This window comes from Trachypithecus francoisi, unplaced genomic scaffold, assembly GCF_009764315.1.
Source record: "Trachypithecus francoisi isolate TF-2019V2 unplaced genomic scaffold, Tfra_2.0 Lachesis_group13, whole genome shotgun sequence".
Lineage (NCBI taxonomy): Eukaryota > Metazoa > Chordata > Mammalia > Primates > Cercopithecidae > Trachypithecus > Trachypithecus francoisi.
The window spans coordinates 100,331,173-100,352,914 of record NW_022681458.1 but is presented as its reverse complement, the minus strand read 5'-3'; the positions used below and the strand labels follow the sequence as shown (position 1 = coordinate 100,352,914).

General features: G+C 40.4%; 1 protein-coding gene across 11 annotated transcripts in view; it reads left to right on the top strand.

The window, feature by feature from the left end:
• KYNU (kynureninase) overlaps positions 1 to 21,742 on the top strand; it is a 163,449-nt gene that overhangs the window by 46,837 nt on the left and 94,870 nt on the right. For all 11 annotated transcript variants that reach the window (XR_004441791.1, XM_033231623.1, XM_033231620.1 and 8 more), the window contains one exon: positions 4,264 to 4,346. Coding sequence is in view for 10 of the 11 variants with exons in the window: in XM_033231623.1 (XP_033087514.1) it covers positions 4,264 to 4,346 (83 nt within the window). In the remaining variant the exon portion in view is untranslated. The remainder of the gene's footprint in view (positions 1 to 4,263; positions 4,347 to 21,742) is intronic.

The following is a 21,742-nucleotide window of genomic DNA, read 5'->3' as shown; positions in this document are numbered from 1 at the left end:
AATATTTTGGATCATTTACATTGTCAAATCTGCTACATCAAGGGTGTTCTCTCTTTTTCATAAGAGTAAAAACCTACCATAGTTTTGTCTCTACAGGGATTCTTCTAAGAACTGTGACAGTTTAGGTAAGATTATTTAAAGATAAAAATGTCCCTTTGAATTAAATATCAGGAATACACCACTGAGTTTATTCTACATGGCAGTGTGTGTGTGCTGACAGGACACTGATAAAATATGCCAGAGAAATGTAGATGCCTCCTTCAGACCCCTCTAGTCTCATTTAATTTAAGCATTTCTTCCTTTAAAAGCAATAGTGTTTGAATAAGAGAACATAAGAAAATACATAGAATGGCATGTTACAAAGATTTTTCACAACATCTTTATTTTTGTTTTTCTAATTAACATTATTTTTTTGGAGTCAGAGTCTCACTCTGTTGTCCAGGCTGGAGTGCAGTGATGTGATCATAGCTCACTGCAGCCTTAAACTCTCAGACCTGGGCTATCCTCCCACTTCAGTCTCCTGAGTAACTGTGACTACAGGCACATGCCACTAAGCCTGGTTAATTTTTTCTTTAATTTTGTAGAGACGACGTCTCCCTATGTTGCCCAGGCTGGTCTCAAACATTTGGGCTCAAGGAATCAAACCACCTTGACCTCCCAAAATGCTGGGATTACAGGCATGAGCCACCGTCCCTGGCCTTGCAACGTCTTTATTGGCTAATCATCAAGTGGGTCATGGAAAAAAATATAATATAATGAAGGCAGGCTGTGAAATCATAATTATTTACTTATGGAAGAACATTTTCTAAAAACAGGGCCATTTTTCATTTTGTGGGATGGTTAAAGCATGGTCCTACTTTAAAGAGGATCCAAGTTTCTATTAACTTCCTAATTTTCCGTCCTGCAGTCCTAATTTTGTGAGTAAATACTCCTAGTAGATGTCTCAGAAAACACCCACTTATAGCAATGATTTATTCTGTGGCAGTGAGTTAACTCTCTCCCATGCTCTCTTTTCCTTTCCAGCATTTGTAAAAGAAGATTACATCTATGCTGCAACTATTTTAAGTAGTTTTGTTTGAGCAATATAATATTTTTTTCTTAACCCTAATGCTGATGTTTATAACTGCACTTTAATCTACATCAACTCTTTCTAATGACAGGCCACTTTACTTTGGGTTTATTTGGGTAACACTTTGTAAATACATTTCACTACCCCAGGCTAGTGGGCTAACAAAATGAAGCAGCAGACACAGTGTGATATTTTAAAGGGAGGGAGATGCAAAAAGCATTGCAGGAAGAAACATATCCTTAAAGATTATTACCACGGTGTCTACCAGAGAGAGGAGTAGGTGGCATAATATTCTGAGATATAAATTCTCTGAGGCAGAACATAGAATTTTACTACCTAAATGTAATAAGATGTATTGTGCTATCAGCAAAGGCCGTGGAGCTCTATGTGATTAAAATTAAAAAGGATCCAAGTACCTGCCTTTAACTACCATTTAATGATAGTGATTTTTGTCTTTAGCATTTATATTGAAAATCAAGAAAGAGGCAAGCTGCAGGCTGTCTAATAACAATATGAATAATAATAACTAACAACTGCCCCTCTTTTCCATCCTTAGTTCTTAGCAGTCTATGTTTATTCTCAAAGAAAGTCCTCTTCCTTCATCTTAGTTTATATGGTAATAGAAATGTTAGTTTAAAAATTGTGTTCTGTACCACATGCTGATGAAGGGAGTTTTAGCATTAGATTTACATTAGGAAAGAAGACTCAGAAACGGGGTACTATGTAACGGTCTCTTTCACATGTTATCTCATTTATTTCTCATGGGAATCCTTTAAGGTCCACATCATTACCCATTTACTTGTACAAATGTGGAAAATGAAACCCTATAGCTTCAATAAATGTGGTCTCATGACCAGTACTGACCTGCAGCTGACTTATACCAGATGTCAAAAGCCAGTTATTAAATACTCAGAATTTTTGTTGATAGTATGAAATCGCCCATGGTGGGAGTATTGATACCTTGGAAATCTGCAAAGGAGGAAAAACAGTGCTGTAGTCCTCCGGTCTTAACCGCCCCTCTTAGGGAGTAGCAGCCCACTAGCACCAGTTTACTGACACAGATTCAACCCAGGTTGGTACTATACAAAAAGCACATTTTCATTCCTTTCTTTCAAGCTGACAAACTTTTGGATTCCTAAAGAATTAAGAACTGTTACCCAGAAAAAAATGGGCTTCATTCACGTGGTAACAAAGGTCTTTCTGGGAACATGGATGAAGCTGGAAACCGTCATTCTCAGCTAACTAACACAGGAACAGAAAACCAAGCACCACATGTTCTCACTCATAAGTGGGAGTTGAACAATGAGAACACATGGACTCAGGGAGGGGAACATCACACACTGGGGCCTGTCGGGGGTGGGGACTAGAAGTTAAAATACCTAATGTAGGTGACAGGTTGATGGGTGCAGCAAACCACCATGGCACGTGTATACTTATGCAACAAACCTGCATGTTCTGCACATTGCATCCCAGAACTTAAAGTATAATTTTTAAAAAGTCAGAGGAATATATAGCAGGCTCAAACATTTAATATTTATCTTTTTTTTTTTTTTTTTTTTGAGATGGAGTCTCGCTTTGTCACCCAGGCTGGAGTGCAGTGGCCAGATCTCAGCTCACTGCAAGCTCCGCCTCCCGGGCTCAAGCCATTCTCCTGCCTCAGCCTCCCGAGTAGCTGGGACTACAGGCGCCGCCACCTTGCCCTGCTAGGTTTTTTTTTTGTATTTTTAGTAGAGACGGGGTTTCACCGTGTTAGCCAGGACGGTCTCCATCTCCTGACCTTGTGATCCGCCCGTCTCGGCCTCCCAAAGTGCTGGGATTACAGGCTTGAGCCACCGCGCCCGGCCAATATTTATCTTTTTAATTGTGAAACCATCTTTGTAATATTTATTATGAAATAAGCTTTAAAATGTTGCTTAATTCTAAAATATGATTTAAAATAAACTATTTCTCTGTAGTTAAAAAAAAAAACAGAGGGAACAAGTTTTGATCAATAGACGTTTGATTACTTGGTATAAGTAAGGAGGACACTGAGAGTCTTCACAAGAACAGTGTCTCCCAGAGGGAAAGTGACAGGGGAGTTTTATGGGGTGATAGGGGAGAAGATGCATCATCACATGTAGAGGAAGGGTCGCAGTTGTGGAGATTCAGTGAGTAATCATGCCAGTGCATAGATCGCATGTATGGTAATGAAGCTATAGCTTCTCCCCAGGGTGGAGACTTTAGCATAGTAATAAGGACAGTTCACTCAGGATCATCCATGAGTTGCTGCGGTCTGTCAGAAGCTGGCTCCAACCAACAAGGTGACAGCATTACAAACCAGGCTTGGGAAACAAACAGGTGACAGGGCAGGAGGCTGTAAAACAGGCTGATGGCTCAAGTGTATTAAAGTTATGATCCCTGGAGACCTCCCTGTCTGCTTATGGAACTACCACTTTCAGAGCATCATAAGATACAACAATGTAACAGCACTCAGAGGCACTTCACCTTAATCCTCTGTTTTAATTTCTTCTATGTTTTTCAAGTGTACTTGCCTTCTTCATTTCATGGAAATTTCTTGAAAGTTGAAGTACTCTATGTGTTTTGCATTTTTCTACTATGCCTCCTGGGATACTTACTAGAATAATAAAATTGCGCTGGAATGTGACAGATGAAATTGCTAGCAAATATGTCAAACCAAGCAGTGTTGGCTTTGATTATTCATAAATTTTGTTATTTACTATAAAATGGTATCACGAGTATAATCGTATTTTATATACTTCTATTAAATTTACAGATTATAGGTGTATTTTAAATGTCAATTTATAATCATTTTAGTCTCTAGCCTTACAAAATAGTATGTAAGTTTTAGTATAGATACTACATTCTACAGGTATAAAAGTGTGTTCAAATAATCTTAAAAATTGCAAAATAACTGAGACCAAAAAAATTAGGCTCTAGAATATAGCAAAATGTTAAAATAACATATGAACAATCCCCCCTCTTCCTAACAAAAAGAAAATAAATTTTAAAAGAGAAGTTAAAAGATATTAATCCCAAGTATTATATTTTTTGTTTTAAAAAAGCTTTATTTTATATAATTACCAACACATAGAAAGGTCCACATAGAAATGTTTATTTGCTAAAGCTGATATTTGAAATAACCACACACATGCACACAAAAGCTAAGAAATGTTTATGTCCCTTTTCAATTTCAGAGCAGCCTATGGTCATGAAGTGGGGAGGCGTCCTTGGATTACAGGAGATGAAAGTATTGTAGGCCTTATGAAGGACATTGTAGGTAAGTACAAAACACTGAAGTTTTTCCAAATGAATTGTAAAGATATTATCATTTAGTTATAAACACAGGTCATAAAATCAAAATATTATTGAAGAGCATTGTGATTTTCTATTTTAATCTATAATAGTAAAAAGGAGGTACACTTTTAACTTAAATTTGTTAACTCAAAGATTGCTACGGTGAGCGTAACAAGGTTATTTATATAAAAATAAAATATATGTTATTATTTTTTCTGTCATACTTTAAATGTAATATTTATCACACCTATGAAAAACATATGCATTATATTAATTTACAACTGAATACATTTCATAAAAATCAACTGAAATGAATTTTCTATAATTTAATTATTTGATATAATGAACATTTTGACATGCTAAAGGTGTAAAGCACCAATCATGTTTTTGCTCATTTCAATTTAATCTTTGGTGATCTATTTAAATTTTAGCTTCATGTTACTGAAAATGACATAGCTGATGCTGTTTTTAGTCTGAAATGTGCTATCTTAAAGAGAGTTATATATACTATTGGTGGTATTTAAGATAGTTTTATATGGTAAATGTGTTAACATTTTGAAAAAAGTTATTTAATTGGCTTAAATATTCAGCATTGTTTAAAATTTAAGGTACTCAAAAAAATTAATGATATTTTGGTAATTGGAGTGGTGCTATTTGGAACTATTTTAAGGACTTAGGGAAAACTCAAGTTTTCAAATCCTTTTTGAAAGCTTATTCTTTTATAAGCAAACATACAAATGTCTTTATTGCTTCATTTCATTTGAATCTTGACCAGTAATTAGAAAGAAAATCAACGTGACTGGAAGGGAAATGGAGTGGGGAAAGCTGGACTTATGCATAGAAAAAACTACGGCAACTGGCAAATCATTAAAATCTGGAGAGTATCTTGTTTTTTAAAAAAGTAATTATTGATTCTTTGCTATATGTCATGACTGTGGGAGCTCTGAGGACATAAAAGTGAATAAGGGCTGGGCATGGTGACACACACCTATAATTCCAGCACTTTGACAGTTTGAGGTGAGTGGATTGCTTGAGTGCAGGAGTTCCAGACCAGACTGGCCAACATGATGAGATCCCATCTCTACAAAAAAAAAGTAAAAATTAGCCAAGCATGGTGGCACACACCTGTAGTCCCAGATACTTGAGAGGCTGAGGTGGGAGGTTAGCTTGAGCCTGGGAGGTTGAGGCTGCAGTGAGCCCAAATCATGCCAATCGTTCTTCAGCCTGGACGACAGGGTAACACCCTGTATCAAAAAAAAAAAGGAAAAAAAAAAAAGAAAGAAAAATAAAAAGAAAAAAAACCGAATAAGAACGTTCACCTTCCTTATCCTCATGGACTGCCAGTAAAGAAAGATGAAAAGAAATCCAAAATTAATGTACTACATAAGTAAAATACAAAGAAATAAAAAATTAATCACACTACCAAAGAGATATAATTTTCCAATTGATTTAGGACTGAACACATGCATGTAACTACTCTTTTTTCTAAAATCTCACTAAAGAATTCTGAATAGAATAGAAAAAAAAAATTACAAAGTCTAAACCCCAAAGGACAAAACAGAATGACAAAGGAGATGATAATAATATCTGGGGAGCTGGCTGCCAGATAGACAAGTGGTAATTGCCGGTATAAAAAAAAAAAAAAAAAAAAAGTAAACCAAATCCTAATCTCCCAATGGAAAAAAAATAAAAAAGCCATCTTTACCCTGCTAATCACCTGACCATGAAAAGAGTCAAATTCTGTAAAATATTTGAAGAGTAAATTATTCTGTAAAATATTCTGAGGCAAATACGAGTGGTCATGACCCAAGGCATAGTTTCAAGAGGTCCTAAGAACATGTGCCCAAGGTGGTTGGGTTGACAAAAGACATTAATCTACACATGTGAGGCAACCATAGGTTTGGGGGTGAGGATGGGACAGGAGCATGGGTGGGTAGTGTAGGAGTTTATAGGTCATAGGGTTATAGGTGGAGTCAAAGATTTTCTCATTGGCAGTTGGTTGAAAGAGTTATTATCTAAAAACCTGGAATCAATAGAAAGGAGTGTCTGGAGGAAGATAAAGGGTGATGGAAACCGAGGTTCTTATTATGTAGATAAAGTCTCATAGGTGGCTGCCCTTAGAGGCAATAGATGGCAATTGTTTCCTATTCATACCTGTAAAGGGTTCTAGTCTCCCAGTTCATCTCTTTCAGGATTGGAAGAGACTGAAAAGGATAAGATTTAGTGATGTTCATCATATTCTTGACAGATGCAAATTTTCCTTCACAACAGAAGGCTTTGTAGGGCCACTCAAAATATGTCAAAGAGACATATTTTGGGGTAAAATATTTTGATTTTCTTCTTTATCTGTCATTTGATGTTATGCCAGAGTAAGGTTAGAAAGTAAGCTGTGTTATATAGGATCAAATAAAACCCATCTGGTGAGATTTTATGGTTTGTAGGGTGTTCCTCAATCCCCAGGCCTCTTAGGAATTTGAGCAAGACAGGAAAAAGGTCAGAGTTTATTCCTCACACCTCCAGAAGTAGTGATGAAAATATGAATTTTTAAAAAATATTTGTTGAAATTCTGTTTAAAATATAATTAGAATATCAGATCCCCTTGCCCACTTGATGCTGCCAGGTGAATACTCCCACATCCCATTTTGGGAGATAACTGGAGGATTCGTTTCCAGAAAAGGGAGAAGAAAGGGTCTCCAGACTGCCATAGCAAACACCACAGACTGGGTGGCTTAAACAATATAAATTTATTTTTTCCCAGTACTGGAGGTTGGAAATTCATGATCAAGGTGCAAAGTGCTGTCAGGGTTGGTTTCTGGTGAGGTTTCTCCTCTTGACTTCCCCTCTTGGCTGCCTTCTCACTATGTCCTCACATGGCCTTTCTTTTGTGTACTGGAGGAGAGTTCTCTGTTGTCTCTCACACGTCTCATAAGGACACCTAAAGATACCAGTTCTACCATATCAAGGCCTCACCCTTATGACTGCACTTAACCTTAATTACTAATTTATAGGCCTATCCCCAAATATACTCACATTGGAGTTTAGGGCTTTAACATATGAATTTGGGGTAATCAACTCAATTAATGATAGTTGTAAGGTTTCTGTGTCGGTTTGAACCCCCAGAGCACGCCAACAGACAACACGAGGTGGTGTGGAGCAACATGCTGTTTTAATGAGTGCCTGGGTGCAGGAAGGCTGAGGCCTAAAATGGTGTCAGCACCAAGTGAGGACAGGACAAAAGTTTTATAGTCTCCTGTAAACAGGAAGTGTTCTAGTCAGACATAACTGCTACATTGTACCTGGATGGCCTCTTTCTCAGTCTTAAGGGGCATGTGTCTTCAGTTCAGGGTAGCTGTCTTTCTGCCGGCTCTTTTCCTGTTTCTGCTGTCTTGCCGGCGCATGCTACTGACTTAAGTAGCCTTGTGCCTTAGTACTGGGCCTGAGAAGGGAGGAGTTATTCATCTCCTTAAGCTTTCAGGCCCCAGGGAGAATCTTACATTCCTGTCTATTTGGTTATAGATCAAAGGGAAAAGGGGCAACTTTCTCAATAACTACTTCAGGCGTGATATAGGGGGTGGTGTGGGCACCTTGGAAAAAGAAAACCTTAATTTTTGGGGTATTGTTGAGAGACGGGTTTGTATCCACTGTGTCGTTGTAGTAGGAGCATCATCTGGATTGTCTGGAAACAAGTCTGTGCCTGCAAGACAGTTATGTTGAGAGGACAAGGAGGTGTCAACAGGGAGAGGCATGGCCTCATTTGCTGCTTCACGCGTGAAAGACTGTGTCTGGATTAAGGAGGAGAGGTAATTTCTGAGTGGCTTAGAGTTTGGTAAGGGTGGAGGCCTTAAGATAAAAGTTCCGCCATACACGATTTTAAAGGGACGATAAAAAGAGGGTGCTTTTGGTGTTGTGCGGAGTCTCATGAGGGCAAAAGGGAGATTGTTTTGTCCATGGCTGGTGGGTTTTTACAGCCAGCTTGGTGAGTTGGGCTTTAAGGACAGAGTTAATTTTTTCAACTTTGCCTGAAGATTGAGACCGGTAGGGTGTGTGGAGAACCTACTTCATATTGAAGGATGTAGAGATACTTGGGTAATTTGGCTGATGAAGGCGGGCCTGTTATTCAGCTGGATGGATGTTGGGAGTCCAAAATGGGGAATTATATGCATGATGAGAGTTTGTGTGACAACATTTGCACCTTCTGAAGTTGTTGGGAATGTTTTTACTTACCCAGAGAAAGTATAGACAAAGACTAGAAGATAGCAGAGCCATTTATTGGATGGCCTGTGAGTGAGGTTTACTCACCAATCTTGCCTTGGTACCTGGCTCCAGGCTTGATGAGTAGGAAAAGGTGGTGACTGGAGGGAGTCTTGGGGTGACACTGAGTGGCAGATAGAGCAGGACTGGGTAATTTCTCAGAAATGGCTGAAAACGTGGGGACAAGTGAGAACAGGATGGAGAAGTTGCAAGAGAGGTTTGTAACCGACATGGAAAGAGTTGTGGAGGCTCTTGCAGGTGAGGAAGGTTTTGAGAGTGAGGAAGAACGAAGCACCTTTCCTTGACATACCATGGTCCTTGCTTTTGAAGGTTTTGGGCTCAGAGGTTCTCCTTTTCTTCTGAGGTGTAAAGAGGAGAGAACAAGGACAGGGACAGAAACTGGCCTTGCACGGGTTGCAGGACTATTTCTTTCGCTACCTAATCTGTTAGCGCATTTCCAACGGATATATGATTGTCTGGGGTGTGGTGGCCCCTGCAATGAATGATGGCAACTTTCTGCAGGAGCCTGGCAGCTTGAAGGAGTTTGTTGATGAGAGAGTCATTTACGACAGGAGCGTTTTTTGCTGTTAGGAAACCCAGTTTTTTCCAGATAGACGAATGTGACTGTACTATATGGAACGTATAATGAGAATTTGAATATATGTTAATTTGTTGTCTGCCTGTCAGTGTGAGAGCTTTAGTATAGGCAATGAGTTCAGCTTTTTGAGAGGTAGTGCCTAGGGGGAGTGGATTGGCTTCAATAGTATGTGGGGTGGGGCGGGGACACTATAGTATAGCCAGCATGCTGGCATCCTTGATGTAGGAAGGAGCTGCCATCTACAAACCAAGTAAAGAAGAGGTTGGTCTGTTAGGTTTGGACAAAGTAGAAGAAAGGTTTGACCAGTGTTCACACAGAAGTGCGTAGGGTCTTCAGCTGTTGCAGCTTCAGGTAAAAGCATGGGTGGGTTTAGACGGGAGCTGGTTAGCATAGTGATTTGGGGGATTTCTATGACTAGAACATACAATTGGAGGAGTCGTGGGGCAGAGATGAGACGTAGTACACTGCGGTGAGTTGGCAAGTCTTTGATGTTATGGGTTGAATAAACTGTTAGTTTGGCATGGAGAGATAGTTTTAGGCTTTTAAGGGTGAGGACAGCAGCTGCTGCCAATGCTCAGAGGCAGCGGGCCATCCAAGAACTGAGGCTTTAAGCTGTTTAGAGAGGTAGGCAATAACCCGGGGGGTGGGTCCTTTAGCCTGGGTTAGAACACCTAGCGTAACCGTAACTCTATGCTGTTTGTCGGTATAGAGGGAGAAAGGTTTGGTGAGATCTGGGAGAGTGAGGATGGGGGCTGAGGTGAGAGCCTTCTGGAGTAGAAGGAAAGGCTAGGTAATAGGCTGTGCAGATTTTAAATGCTCATGGAGGGGGCATTAGCAGCTTGGTATAATGGTTTGGCAAGTAGAGCGAAGGAGGGAACCTAGAGCCTAAAATATCCCACTAATCCTAGAAAAAGAGATTTTTTTGCTTAGTTCGCAGAGGCAGGAGGGATTGGAGGAGGGATATGCAGTCGGCTGTGAGCCCTTGGATTCACGGGGTAAGAGCTAGACCTAGATACGTAACTAAGGGGATGCATATTTGTGCTTTCTTATAGGAGATCTAATATCCCTGTTTTGTCAAGAAGTTTAAAAGAGAGAGATAGTGTAGGGGTTGCAATCTTTTTGAGAGGGGCTACACAGAAGCAGATTATTAACACACTGAAGTAGAGTGGATGGTTTTAGGGATAAGGTACAGAGGTCACTAGCAAGGGCCTGTCCAAAAAGGTGGGGGCTGTCCCTGAAACCTTGAGGTAGTACGCACCAGGTGAGCTGACATGAAACGTGGGAGTTGGGGTTTTCCATGTAAAGGCAAACAGGTTTGGGGAATCAAGGTGTAAAGGAATTGTTAAAAAAAAAAAAAAAAAAAAGCAACTTTTAGGTTTAGAATAGAAAATTGGGTGGTATTGGAGGGAACTGCGGAAAGTAAAGTATATGGGTTAGGAACTACTGGACATACTGGGAGTACAGCTTGGTTAATGAGTCTGAGGTCCTGGACTAAGCGATAAGTTTCATCTGGCTTTTTAACAGGTATAACTGTTTTAAAAGGAGTTTGTTGGGTGGAGTAGGTGACTGGCGAGGAGGCAAGAAATGATAGGCTTTAGGCCTATGAGAGTTGCTTAGGGGATGGGATACTGCTTCTGTGATAGGAAATGGGTGGGTTTTTTAAGGGCAATGTGGAGGGGTGTGGTGTTTTCTGACTGAGTGTGTGGAAGTGTCCTAAACAGCGAGGTTACAGATGGGGGATAAGGAAAAGTTGCATGTTTTAAGGTGGGAGGTTGGAGGAGTAGAATAAAGTTAAAAGCCCTGGAGGGGTCTGGGTTGATGTGTTGGGTACTATGGGGAACACGGAAGTGAAGAGTAGTGTGGAGTTTTGAAAGGAGCGGAGTTTGGCATGAGGACAGGAGTAAGAAAGAGTGAGTGAAGGAAAAGGTGGCAGGGAGCAGAAAAGTGGAGGGGTGGCTTGGGGTTTGGAGACTTTTCTATTTATTTCTACAACAGAGACTTGGGAGAACTTGGTGGGTACTGAAAAATTAGGTAAAGCCGTGTAGGTTGCCCTGGTATTAATTTAAAAACATACTGGCCTACCCACCGCCATCAGGGTTACCCTTGGTTGGGATGAAGAGATGGTAGTTGCCAGGGTGTCCATTTCAGGGCTCCATCAAGTCTTCAGTGGCAAGGCTGATGAGATCCAAGTAGGAGGTTTTGGCTGGCTTAGGAAGGGATGGGGGCGGTCCTTGTGGGGTCCGCTCACAGTCCAACCTCCAGTGGAGTCCTCCACAGAGAGGGCATGGCCTGGTGGGCTTACTTGGGTTTGGGCATTGTCTGGACCAGTAGACTTCATTGCCGCACTTGAAACAGGCGCCAGGTGGAGGTGGATTGCTAGGCGGCTTCCATGTGGAACTGCAGCCCTGCGGGCCTGCAGGACCCCTGATGGTGGAGGTAAGCATTTGAAACTCTGTCTGTTTTTTTGCCTTTTACTTTCCTCATCATGATTGTTAAAGACTTTGAAGGCTAAATTAAGAAGGTCTCCTTGTGGGGTTTGAGGACCGTCATCAAGCTTCTGAAGTTTGCGTCAAATATTAGGGGTGAATTGGGAGATGAACCGAAGGTTTAAGATAGTGGTTCCTTTTGGGCTGGCTGGGTTTAGGTTGGTATATTTTCTTATGGCTTCAGTTAAACAAGAGAGGAAAAGGGCTGGGTTTTCATCAGGACCTTGGGTGATTTCTGAAAATTTTTCATAGTTTACTACTTTATGGGCTCCCTTTTTGAGTCATGCAAGGAGACACACAATCATGTGATCTTGATGGCGGCATCCAGAGGCCCCATCTTGATAATCCCAGTGGGGGTCCTGGTTGGGAACTGCCTCTGCACCACTAGGCTGGGCAGGAGTTTGGGGGTGAATTGCATCAGCATGCGCCTGAGCTAGGGTCCAGATACGGCCTTGGTCTTCTGGGGTGACGGTGGAAGAGAGGGTAATGTAGAGGACATGCCAGGTTAGTTTATAAGACTGGGTAAGGTACTGAAACTCCCTAATATGAGGTGGGGTCTTCTGAGTATTTTGTTAATTTGAGAGAGGTCAATGAGAGAGAAGGGAACATGAACTCTAATCATACTTTCAGTTCCTTCTACTTCCTGAAGGGGGCACTCTAGCACAGGCACTGAAGTAAGGGTGGGGCATGGGCTAAAGATGTCGCCTGAGCAAGTATGGGCGGGAGAGAAGGAAGAAGCCAACAGTGGTTCCTGCTGAGGGTATGAAGGGGGAAGCGGGTTGAGTTGATAAGCAGTAGAGGATAGATAGGGGCGTAAGGTGGCAGGATGGGTTTATAGGCTTCAGGAGAGGGCAGTGAGGAAGGAGAATAAGTACAGGCAATGCTAGAATTGTCCTAAGGGGACCGTGTAGGAAAAGAAGTGGATACAGCTGACTGGGAAGATGGTGACTGAGAAGACAATGGGTTATAGCAGGCGGTTGAGAGAAACAGGTAGGGGCTGGGAGGGGTGGACAGCAGTCTGCTGGATTGAATGAGGAAGAAAAGGTAGGGTTGGGAGGAGAAAGGCGATCTGGATGGCGAGAATGGAGGAGAAGAATTTGAACAGGTGAGCAAGAATTGTAGAGGTCAGGTTGTGATCTGAGTGCAAAAAGGCCTGGACATAAGGAATTTCTCCCTGTTTCTCCAGTCATCAGCAATAATTGCTTAAGTTAGTTAAAATTGTAAAATTGTAAAGTCAAATGTTTTATTTGTGGGACATTTAGATGCATTATTTAATTTGTACTGCCGCCAGGCTGTATTGTAAAAAAAGACAAGGCACTTAGGGTGGATATCTTGCCTGAGGCCTAAGGTTTGCAGGGTTTTTTTATGAGGCAGCCTAGAGGGCTGTGTTTTGGAATGGAGGACTAGGAGTTTCTCATAACAGAGGGTAGGCACAGGAGAAAAGAGAAGAAGGAGACCATCCTGGACGGCTGGAGGGAGACGATAAAAGGAGCGATCTTCACTGCTGCCTTTTTCGTTCTCCGAACGGGATCAAATGACTTATAGGCGTCCCCCTAAGACCAGATGATCAGCAATGCCTAGCACACACTGGAACCTTCTTGGACCAACGTTGGATTTTTGGACCGGAGAAACCAAGAGAGTCCATGCAGATTTTTCCCTGTTAACAGGGCTCCCAGGAAACTTACTGGTAGGTGAGATCCGTGACCGATGTGCATGCAGAGGGGTGACTGGAGGATGAGGAGTTTCCTTTGTCGGGCTGCTCTTTGAGGTGGAGGGGTAGGTCCACAGAGGATTCTGACCTGAGCCCCTCCCAGATTTCGGGACCAGAATGTAAAATTATTGTATTGGTTTGAACCCCAAGAGCGCAACAGACAACACGAGGGGGTGTGGAGCAACACGCTATTTTAATCAGCGCCTGGGTGTAGGTGGGCTGAGGCCTAAAATGGCATCAGCACCAAGTGAGGATGAGACAAAGGTTTTATAGTCTCCTGTAAACAGAAAGTGTCCTAGTCAGACATAACTGCTAGGTTGTACCTGGATGGCTTCTTTCTCGATCTTCAGGGGTCTGTGTCTTCCGACCAGGGTAGCTGTCTTCTGGCCAGCTCTCTTCCTGCTTCTGCTATTTTGCTGATGCTCGCTGCTAATGTAAGTGGCCTTGTGCTTTGGTACTGGGTCTGAGAAGGGAGGAGTTACTCATCTCCTTAAGCTTTCAGGCCTCGGGGAGAATCTTACTATAGTGAAAACAAAAAGCATTAAATAAGTGTTTATCCACTTGCACTATTATTTAGCTAGCAGTCCCCATGCAGGAGGCTGGACAAGTCTACTCTGTTATCTGCGCAACCTAAAGAGTCTGACATGAGGGCATTTTCTGGCATGATGGGCAAATGGGATTACCTTACAATCAACCCCATCATGTGCAGAACACACTGTTTAAAAAAAAAAAAAAAATCATGAGCCAAACTAAATTTAATAGAGTTTAGTTGAGCAAAGAACAAAATCATGAGTCAGGCAGCCTCTCAAGCCAGAGTAGGCTCACAGAGACTCCAGCACAGGCATGTAGTTGGAAAATTTGTAGAACGAGAAAGTAACGTGATGTGCAGAAAATAGAAGTGAGGTACAGAAACAGCCTGATTGGGTACAGCCCAGCTTTTGCCTTATTTTAACATGGTTTGAACAGTTGGTCTCCTTTGATTGGCCAAAATGTGGTGATTAGCACAAGAGTAGGTTACAGTCTGCTTATGCCTCCATTTAGGTTACAGTTCATGACTTACAAAGACAGCTTTAGACTGTACTTAAAATATGTAAGGAGGCAAGTTTAGGCTAAAGTTAATTTAATAATCCCCTTTTTGGTCATCTTCTCAATTTTGAAAGATTGACCAAAACTTTAGTCATTGATGTAACTATCACCATCATAAATGTCCTTATTTGGTTTTAAAACCCACTGGAAAATAGCATAATCGTGGATTTTGTAAGATAAGAACAAGGACTTCAGTAATTTTTTTTTATGGGTTAGAGTTACAGGAGAAAAACAACACCTAGTCTGTTCTAGGATATCTGTTTCCTTAAAGTCTTCTTTTTTATTATGTCACATTTATCAGAAGTGACTATTTTTTGGTTTGATCTGGTCTGTGGGGGCCTAGTGCATGGGCTCACTCCAAAACAATATCCTCCCATAATTTTGTTTAAATATGTTAAAAGAAAATCCTTAACCAAATTAAATTTATCAGAGTATAATTGAGCAAAGAACGATTCACAAATCGGGCAGCCTCCCAAGCCATAATAGGCTCAGAGATACTCCAGCACAGCCACGTGGTGGAAGATTTATGGACAGAAAAAGGAAAGTGACATACAGAGAATGGAAGTGAGGTACAGAAACAGCCAGGTTGTTTATAGCCTAGCGTTTGCCTTATTTGAGCAGGGTTTGAACAGTTTATCTTCTTTGGCCAAAACGTGATGATTAGCACCAAAGCAGGTTACAGTTTGCTTACATCTCCATTTAGGTGATAGTTCGCTATGCACAGAGAAACCTTTAAGCCAGACTTGAAATATATAAGTAGATAGCTTTAGGCTAAACTTGATTCAACATCACTCATGTTTGTTATATCCATATTACAAAACCTTTCATGACAATCTGTTTTTATACATCCATGTTGTGTGGAAAATTTTTTTAAAAAAAGAAAAAAGAAGTCTGTTTTTAGTTTATGACCTTATGAATATGTTCACCTATTAAATCTTTTTTAAAATAACTTTATAGGGGGGCAGGCATAGTGGCTCACACCTGTAATTCCAACACTTTGAGAGGCCAAAGCGAGAGGATCACTTGAACCCAGGAGTTCAAGACCAGCTGAGGCAAAATAGTGAGATCTCGTGGCTACAAAAAAAATAAAATAAATAAGAAGAAAGAAAAATTAGTGGCATGTGGGTGGCTCATACCTGTAGTTTGAGCTACTTGGGAGGCTGAGGCAGGAGGATTGATGGGAGCTCAGGAGGTAGAGGCTGCAGTGAGCCATGATTGCACCACTGTACTCCAGCCTGGGTGACAGAGTAAGATCCTGTCTCAAACAAAACAAAACAAAACAAAACAAACCCCCTCAAACCTCAATAGAAGAAAGTTGTAAGCAAAAGCAAACTCAATTTCCTACCAATTATTATTAATCATTACATTATACAAATTTCTATTGGTTTTGTATGGCTATATTGTGGATCGGAATATCAACTTCTAGTTTAAGATAACAGATTGAGGTTGGGAGCAGTGGCTCACGCCTGTAATCTCAGCATTTTGGGAGGCTGAGGCGGGCAGATCACAAGGTCAGGAGTTCAAGACCAGCCTGACCAACATGGTGAAACGCTGTATCTCCTAAAAATACAAAAATTAGCCAGGCATGGTGGCACGTGCCTGTAATCCCAGCTACTCAGGAGACTGAGGCAAGAGAATTGCTTGAACCCAGGAGGTGGAGGTTGCAGTGATCTGAGATTGTGCCACTGCACTCCAGTCTGGCAACACAGTGAGACTCCGTGTCAAAAAAAAAAAAAAAAAAGATAACAGATTGAGTACAAACTGAAAATTCTCCATTCTATGACAAATACAGAGAAGTGATTGAAAAAAATTAACAAGCATATAGCAACAGTTAAAAATAAATAAATAGAAATCTGCATAGACCAGAAATTTATGACCATTATTGAAGAAAGGAACAGTCAGATATCAGAAGGTAATATATTGGGGGTAGCACATGTGGAGTCAGGCTCAGTGCAGGATTGAGTCAAAGACTTTTCCCAAGAAGCCACAGGGCTAATCTGGGCAGCCCTGGATGCTTAGGTCTGGAACCCAGGGCCAGAATCTTTGACAGCCAGATCCACTAAAGGCTAAAACCCAGAATCTCCTCCCGTACCAGTAGATTCTCAAAACACAGTGCACTTGATCAGGCTGTCAGACTTACCTAGAGCCCTGCGTATTCTGATGGGGGAAATTCTCCTCTGAGCAATCCCGGATTGCATTTAAAAGTGTGCGAAATATTTGTGTAATAAATCCTTTATTTGTGTTCATTTGTTAGAAGCCAATTCTAGACATTCAAGTGTTCTAATATGTAAACAAACAAAAAAAAAAACTGGAAAAAGAATTTGCATTTAATTTGACCAGAGAATATGTGTTTCACTTTATTCATTTTGCTTTCAGAACATAAACTGCATTCTAATCCTGTTATTTTGTTCTTAATATTTATCATCCTCTAAAGAGAAGTTAGAATGTTTATATACAAGCCAGGGAAGTGGTAAAGTGATATTATTCAGTAAGATTTATTTATGAAGCCAATAAACCTTGCAAAAATATATCCTTTGACCATTTAAAAGTTTACAGCTCTATTGCGACTTATTAAATGTCCAAGAGCCTTGTTGTCCAGTAAATACATGTATGACACATAAAGATCCTTGAAATTTCAAACCAGCCACCTTTCATTATTGTTACTAAGGAAAAATAAAAAACATATAAGAGAAAGACTATAAATATTCAGCCTTGTTTAGAAAACTAAAGAGACTAAACTTATTTTAAATTTTTGAAAGAAAATTTGTCAACCATGGCTGTAGGATTTTTATGCCTGTCTTTGAGAAACCACACACTAATATAATTTATATTCTGGCCCACAAGGCTGCCCCCACTTCAGATGCCAGTCAAAAATCCTAGAAACCACCCTTACTTTGCACGTACCAGCTATAAATTCAGGGATTTCCACAGTGCCCTTTGCAGGCTCCATCATTGGCTAGAGCACTTTCAGAACTTTCTTTCACTTTCCTTTATGTTTGCCAGTTTATTATAAAGATACAACTCAGAAACAGCCAATGGAAGAGATGCATAGGGCATGGAAATGGGGGAGCTTCCTTGCCTTCTCTGAACCTGCCACTCTCTCGGTATTTAGATGTGTTCATCAGCCCAGAACCTCTCTGAGTCTTACTGTTTTTATAAAGCTCAGTCCCAGCCCTCCTCTCCCTCTGGGAGGTCAGTGGGTAGAGCTAAAATTTCACCTCTGCTCCCTCTGATCACTTGGTCTTTTTGATGAGCAGCCCCCCATCGTGAGATGTCTCTCAGGGCCCCAACCTAAGTCACTTCATTAGCATCAACTCTCCTATGATCTAAGGGGGCTTGTTATGAATAACAAAAAATACCTTTACCACTTGGAATATCCAAGGGTTTTAGGAGCCATGTGCCCTGAACTGGGAACAAAAAGCAAATATTTCTTGTTATACCATACCTATGGGACAAAATTCATTTAGTTTTCTGCATTTTTGTCTTTGAATGCTGCATTAGTTAAATTAGATGTGTTTGGTCCCAAAATATAATGTCAGATATAGAGGATAACAATGATTTCTTAAAATGGGCAAAGTGAGTTTTGTAGACCTGAAACTTCATGAACAAATTATTTATAACTTTCCCAAAGTCTCAAACCTTATCTGACAAATGCGTTGTCACATTTTATTTGAAGTCTTTTCAGTGGTCTGGGTTGTAAATCAGAGTTAGGAAGGGTGTGATAGCTCCCACGGTTAGGAAGTTTAGAGCCACAGGAATTTAAGCAATTTGTTGTGCTGGGTGGGCCCTGAATCCGTGACCTGACCTGTAGGTAACTTAGTTTCCTAAACCGATGGATCCGTCTTTATTGATAAAAGGGCATCTGTTTTGGTCTGTCAGGTCATAGTATTATTTCTAAAATGTTTTAACTTCCAAAATTATATACATATTAGTCAGAGAAATGGTCCTTACTTAAGTCAAATTGAAAAATGAATCACTGAGGCACAGTGACTCACGCCTGTAATCCCAACACTTTGGGAAGGTAAAGTAGGAGGATTGCTTGAGCCCAGGAGTTTAAGACCAGCCTGGGCAACATGGTGAAACTCCACCTCTGCAAGAAACACAGACACACAAAGATTAGCCGGGTATGGTATTGTATGCCTGTAGTTCCACCTATTCGAAAGACTGAGGTGGGAGGGTTGCTGGAACCTGGGAGTTTAAGGCTACAGTGAGCCATGATCATGCTGCTGCACTCCAGCCTGGGTGACAGAAAAAAAAAACAAAAAAGAGAGAGAGAGAGAGAGAAAGAAAGAAAAAGAAAGGAAGGAAGGAAGGAAGAAAAAAAAGAAAAATGTATAACTTCACTCAAACAGACTCTTTCAAAATGTGTTTTTGTGTGTATGTTCATTTTGTTTGCAAACCCCATGCAGCTTCCCATTTTGCCTTGGTTACTAAGAAGTTCTGAGAAAAATTTGATCAAGTTTAAAGTAACAAAAATATTTAATAAATTCTAATTTGTTTCTCATCTGCATTTATTGTGTTGCTACTTTCTATCATTCTTCCTCAAATAGTTTTGTATTACAATTTATCTCAAACCTCTTTGGAAGTAAGTGTGGTTTAAATGATGAAATAATTAAAATAATAGTGTAGTAACTGCTGTAAACAGTAGCAAAGGCCAAATTTATTTTTTCTGCTTGCTAATGTTACCAGCAGCGAATCCATATGGGTCTGTAGCAACCTGAATTTTTGCCTCTTCGGAAGAAATAATTCAACTGAGGGGTATAATGCAGGAGAGACCGAGGCAGGTTTTAGCGCAGGAGTGAAAGTTTATTAAAAAGTTTTGGAGCAGGAATGAAAAGAAGTAAAGTACACTTGAAAGGGCCAAGTGGGCAACTTGAGAGATCAAGGGCATGGTTTGACCTTTGACTTTCGGTTTTATATTTTGGCATGCTTCTGTGTGCTTGTGTCCCCTCTCTCCTGATTCTTCCCTTGGGGTGGGCTGTCCTCATGCACATTGGCCTGCTAGCACTTGGGAGGGGCTGCATGTGTAATGTGTTTACTGGAGATGTGTGCATGCTCACTTGAGGAATTCTTCCCTTATCAGATGAATGTCCCTAGAAGGTTACATAAGAGACATTACAACTTGGCCATTTTACGTCAGAGAAATGGAAATCAAAACCACAATGAGATACCATCTCACACCAGTTAGAATGGCAGTCATTAAAAAGTCAGGAAACAACAGGTGCTGGAGAGGATGTGGAGAAATAGGAACACTTTTACACTGTTGGTGGGATTGTAAACTAGTTCAACCATTGTGGAAGACAGTGTGGCGATTCCTCAAGGATCTAGAACTAGAAATACCATTTGACCCAGCCATCCCATTACTGGGTATATACCCAAAGGATTGTAAATCATGCAGCTATAAAGACACATGTACACGTATGTTTATTGCAGCACTATTCACAATAGCAAAGACTTGGAACCAACCCAAATGTCCATCAATGATAGACTGGATTAAGAAAATGTGGCACATATATACTATGAAATACTCTGCAGCCATGAAAAAGGATGAGTTCATATCCTTTGTAGAGACATGGATGAAGCTGGAAACCATCATTCTCAGCAAACTATTGGAAGGATGGAAAGCCTGACACCGCATGTTCTCACTCATAGGTGGGAACTGAACAGTGAGAACACCTAGACACAGGGTGGGGAACATCACATACTAGGGCCTGTCATGGGGTGGCGGTGGGGGAGGGATAGCATTAGGAGAAATAGCTAGTGTAAATGACGAGTTAATGGGTGCAGCACACCAACATGGCACATGTATACATATGTAACAAACCTGCTCGTTGTGCACATGTGCCCTAGGACATAAAGTATAATACAAATAAATAAATAAAAGAAAGTTTCTCAGGATATTGTTTCATCCTTTATTAAAATGAACAAACAAAAAAAAGTAGGATCAAATTAAGAAAAGCAGAATGTTTTGGTAAGATTAGGATCTCAAGATAATTTTCTGAAGCCAATAAAATGTTACATTATTAAAAAAAAAATCTTGGCCATTTTGCCTCTTAATGTACATGTTTGAGCCCACTTACCCAAATCCTGAGATATCGGGAAGCTGCTGTCTTTTGGGAGACTGTCTTTCCCTGGCATTGGATGTAACCGATTATTTTAGAGAGACAGGTAACAACAGCCTGGCCATCACCTGACATTCCTGGTGATGGGAGGGAGGCCCCTGCCCTGCTCACGTCTGCCTGATTACCTACTGCAACACTAAGTTATTTAAATGTGCCATGAGCAGACAAGTTGTGTATTTTGGGTCATGACTGAATCTTCCAGGTTCTTAAAACCACAGCCTTTAGTTTACCATAAAAAATTTTAAAAAGAAGTAAAAGGAGGATAATAAAAATTATTATGTGTACAAATTGATAGTGTGGATAGAGAAGAGAAAGAAATAACCATATTTATTCATAGATGTAGAAAAAATTCAATTTCAGATGAGAAGAAAAACTATTAATGAAACATTTTATAGAATGCCAACAATTCTTCAAAACATGGAATAACTTTCCCTTATAATTAATGTCATATTATCAAGATGGTAGAAATGAAATTGCTGAAGAATATTAATATTATTATTAAGCTTACTTCTCCCTGGATACATAAAAAATCACAAAGGGTTAGCTACCTGCATTTGAGATTATGAAAATGGTGTAATGTGAACATAAATTTGCTTTATGAAATCTGTGGCTGACCCTCAGAGAAGCAATAATCCATGGAAGCTATCCCCCGATAGTTACAGACCCTCAGACATGTACCAGCCACCTCTAAAGGCTGCTGAAATTTGTTACTTGAAAAATGGAATGTAAAGTTCTTGGACTTAGCCTAATTACAAACCTTACAGCCAAATCCACAATAACATTTGCATCTGCTTAGTAAAATATACAGAATATGATATGGCAGTTATGAGACCCATAATGAACCCTCTTATCCAATGGTAAACAGCTTGGGGCCTTGTCATCCCCACTTTGCACGAGATTTGAAATTACGTTAGGATTAAAAAGACACAGAGGGAAGTTATGAGCCTGGGTCTCAAGTCAAATACACACAGTAGTTTCTGTAAACAATGCTTTAAGCCTGAAAGAGCATTCTGATTGTATTTTTCTTCTACAAGACTTTTGGTCAGTTAGTTCATCTCTTTGCACATCGGTTTCCTCATTATGAAATGAAGAAAATTAGAGCAGGTACCTCATTGAGTTGCTATG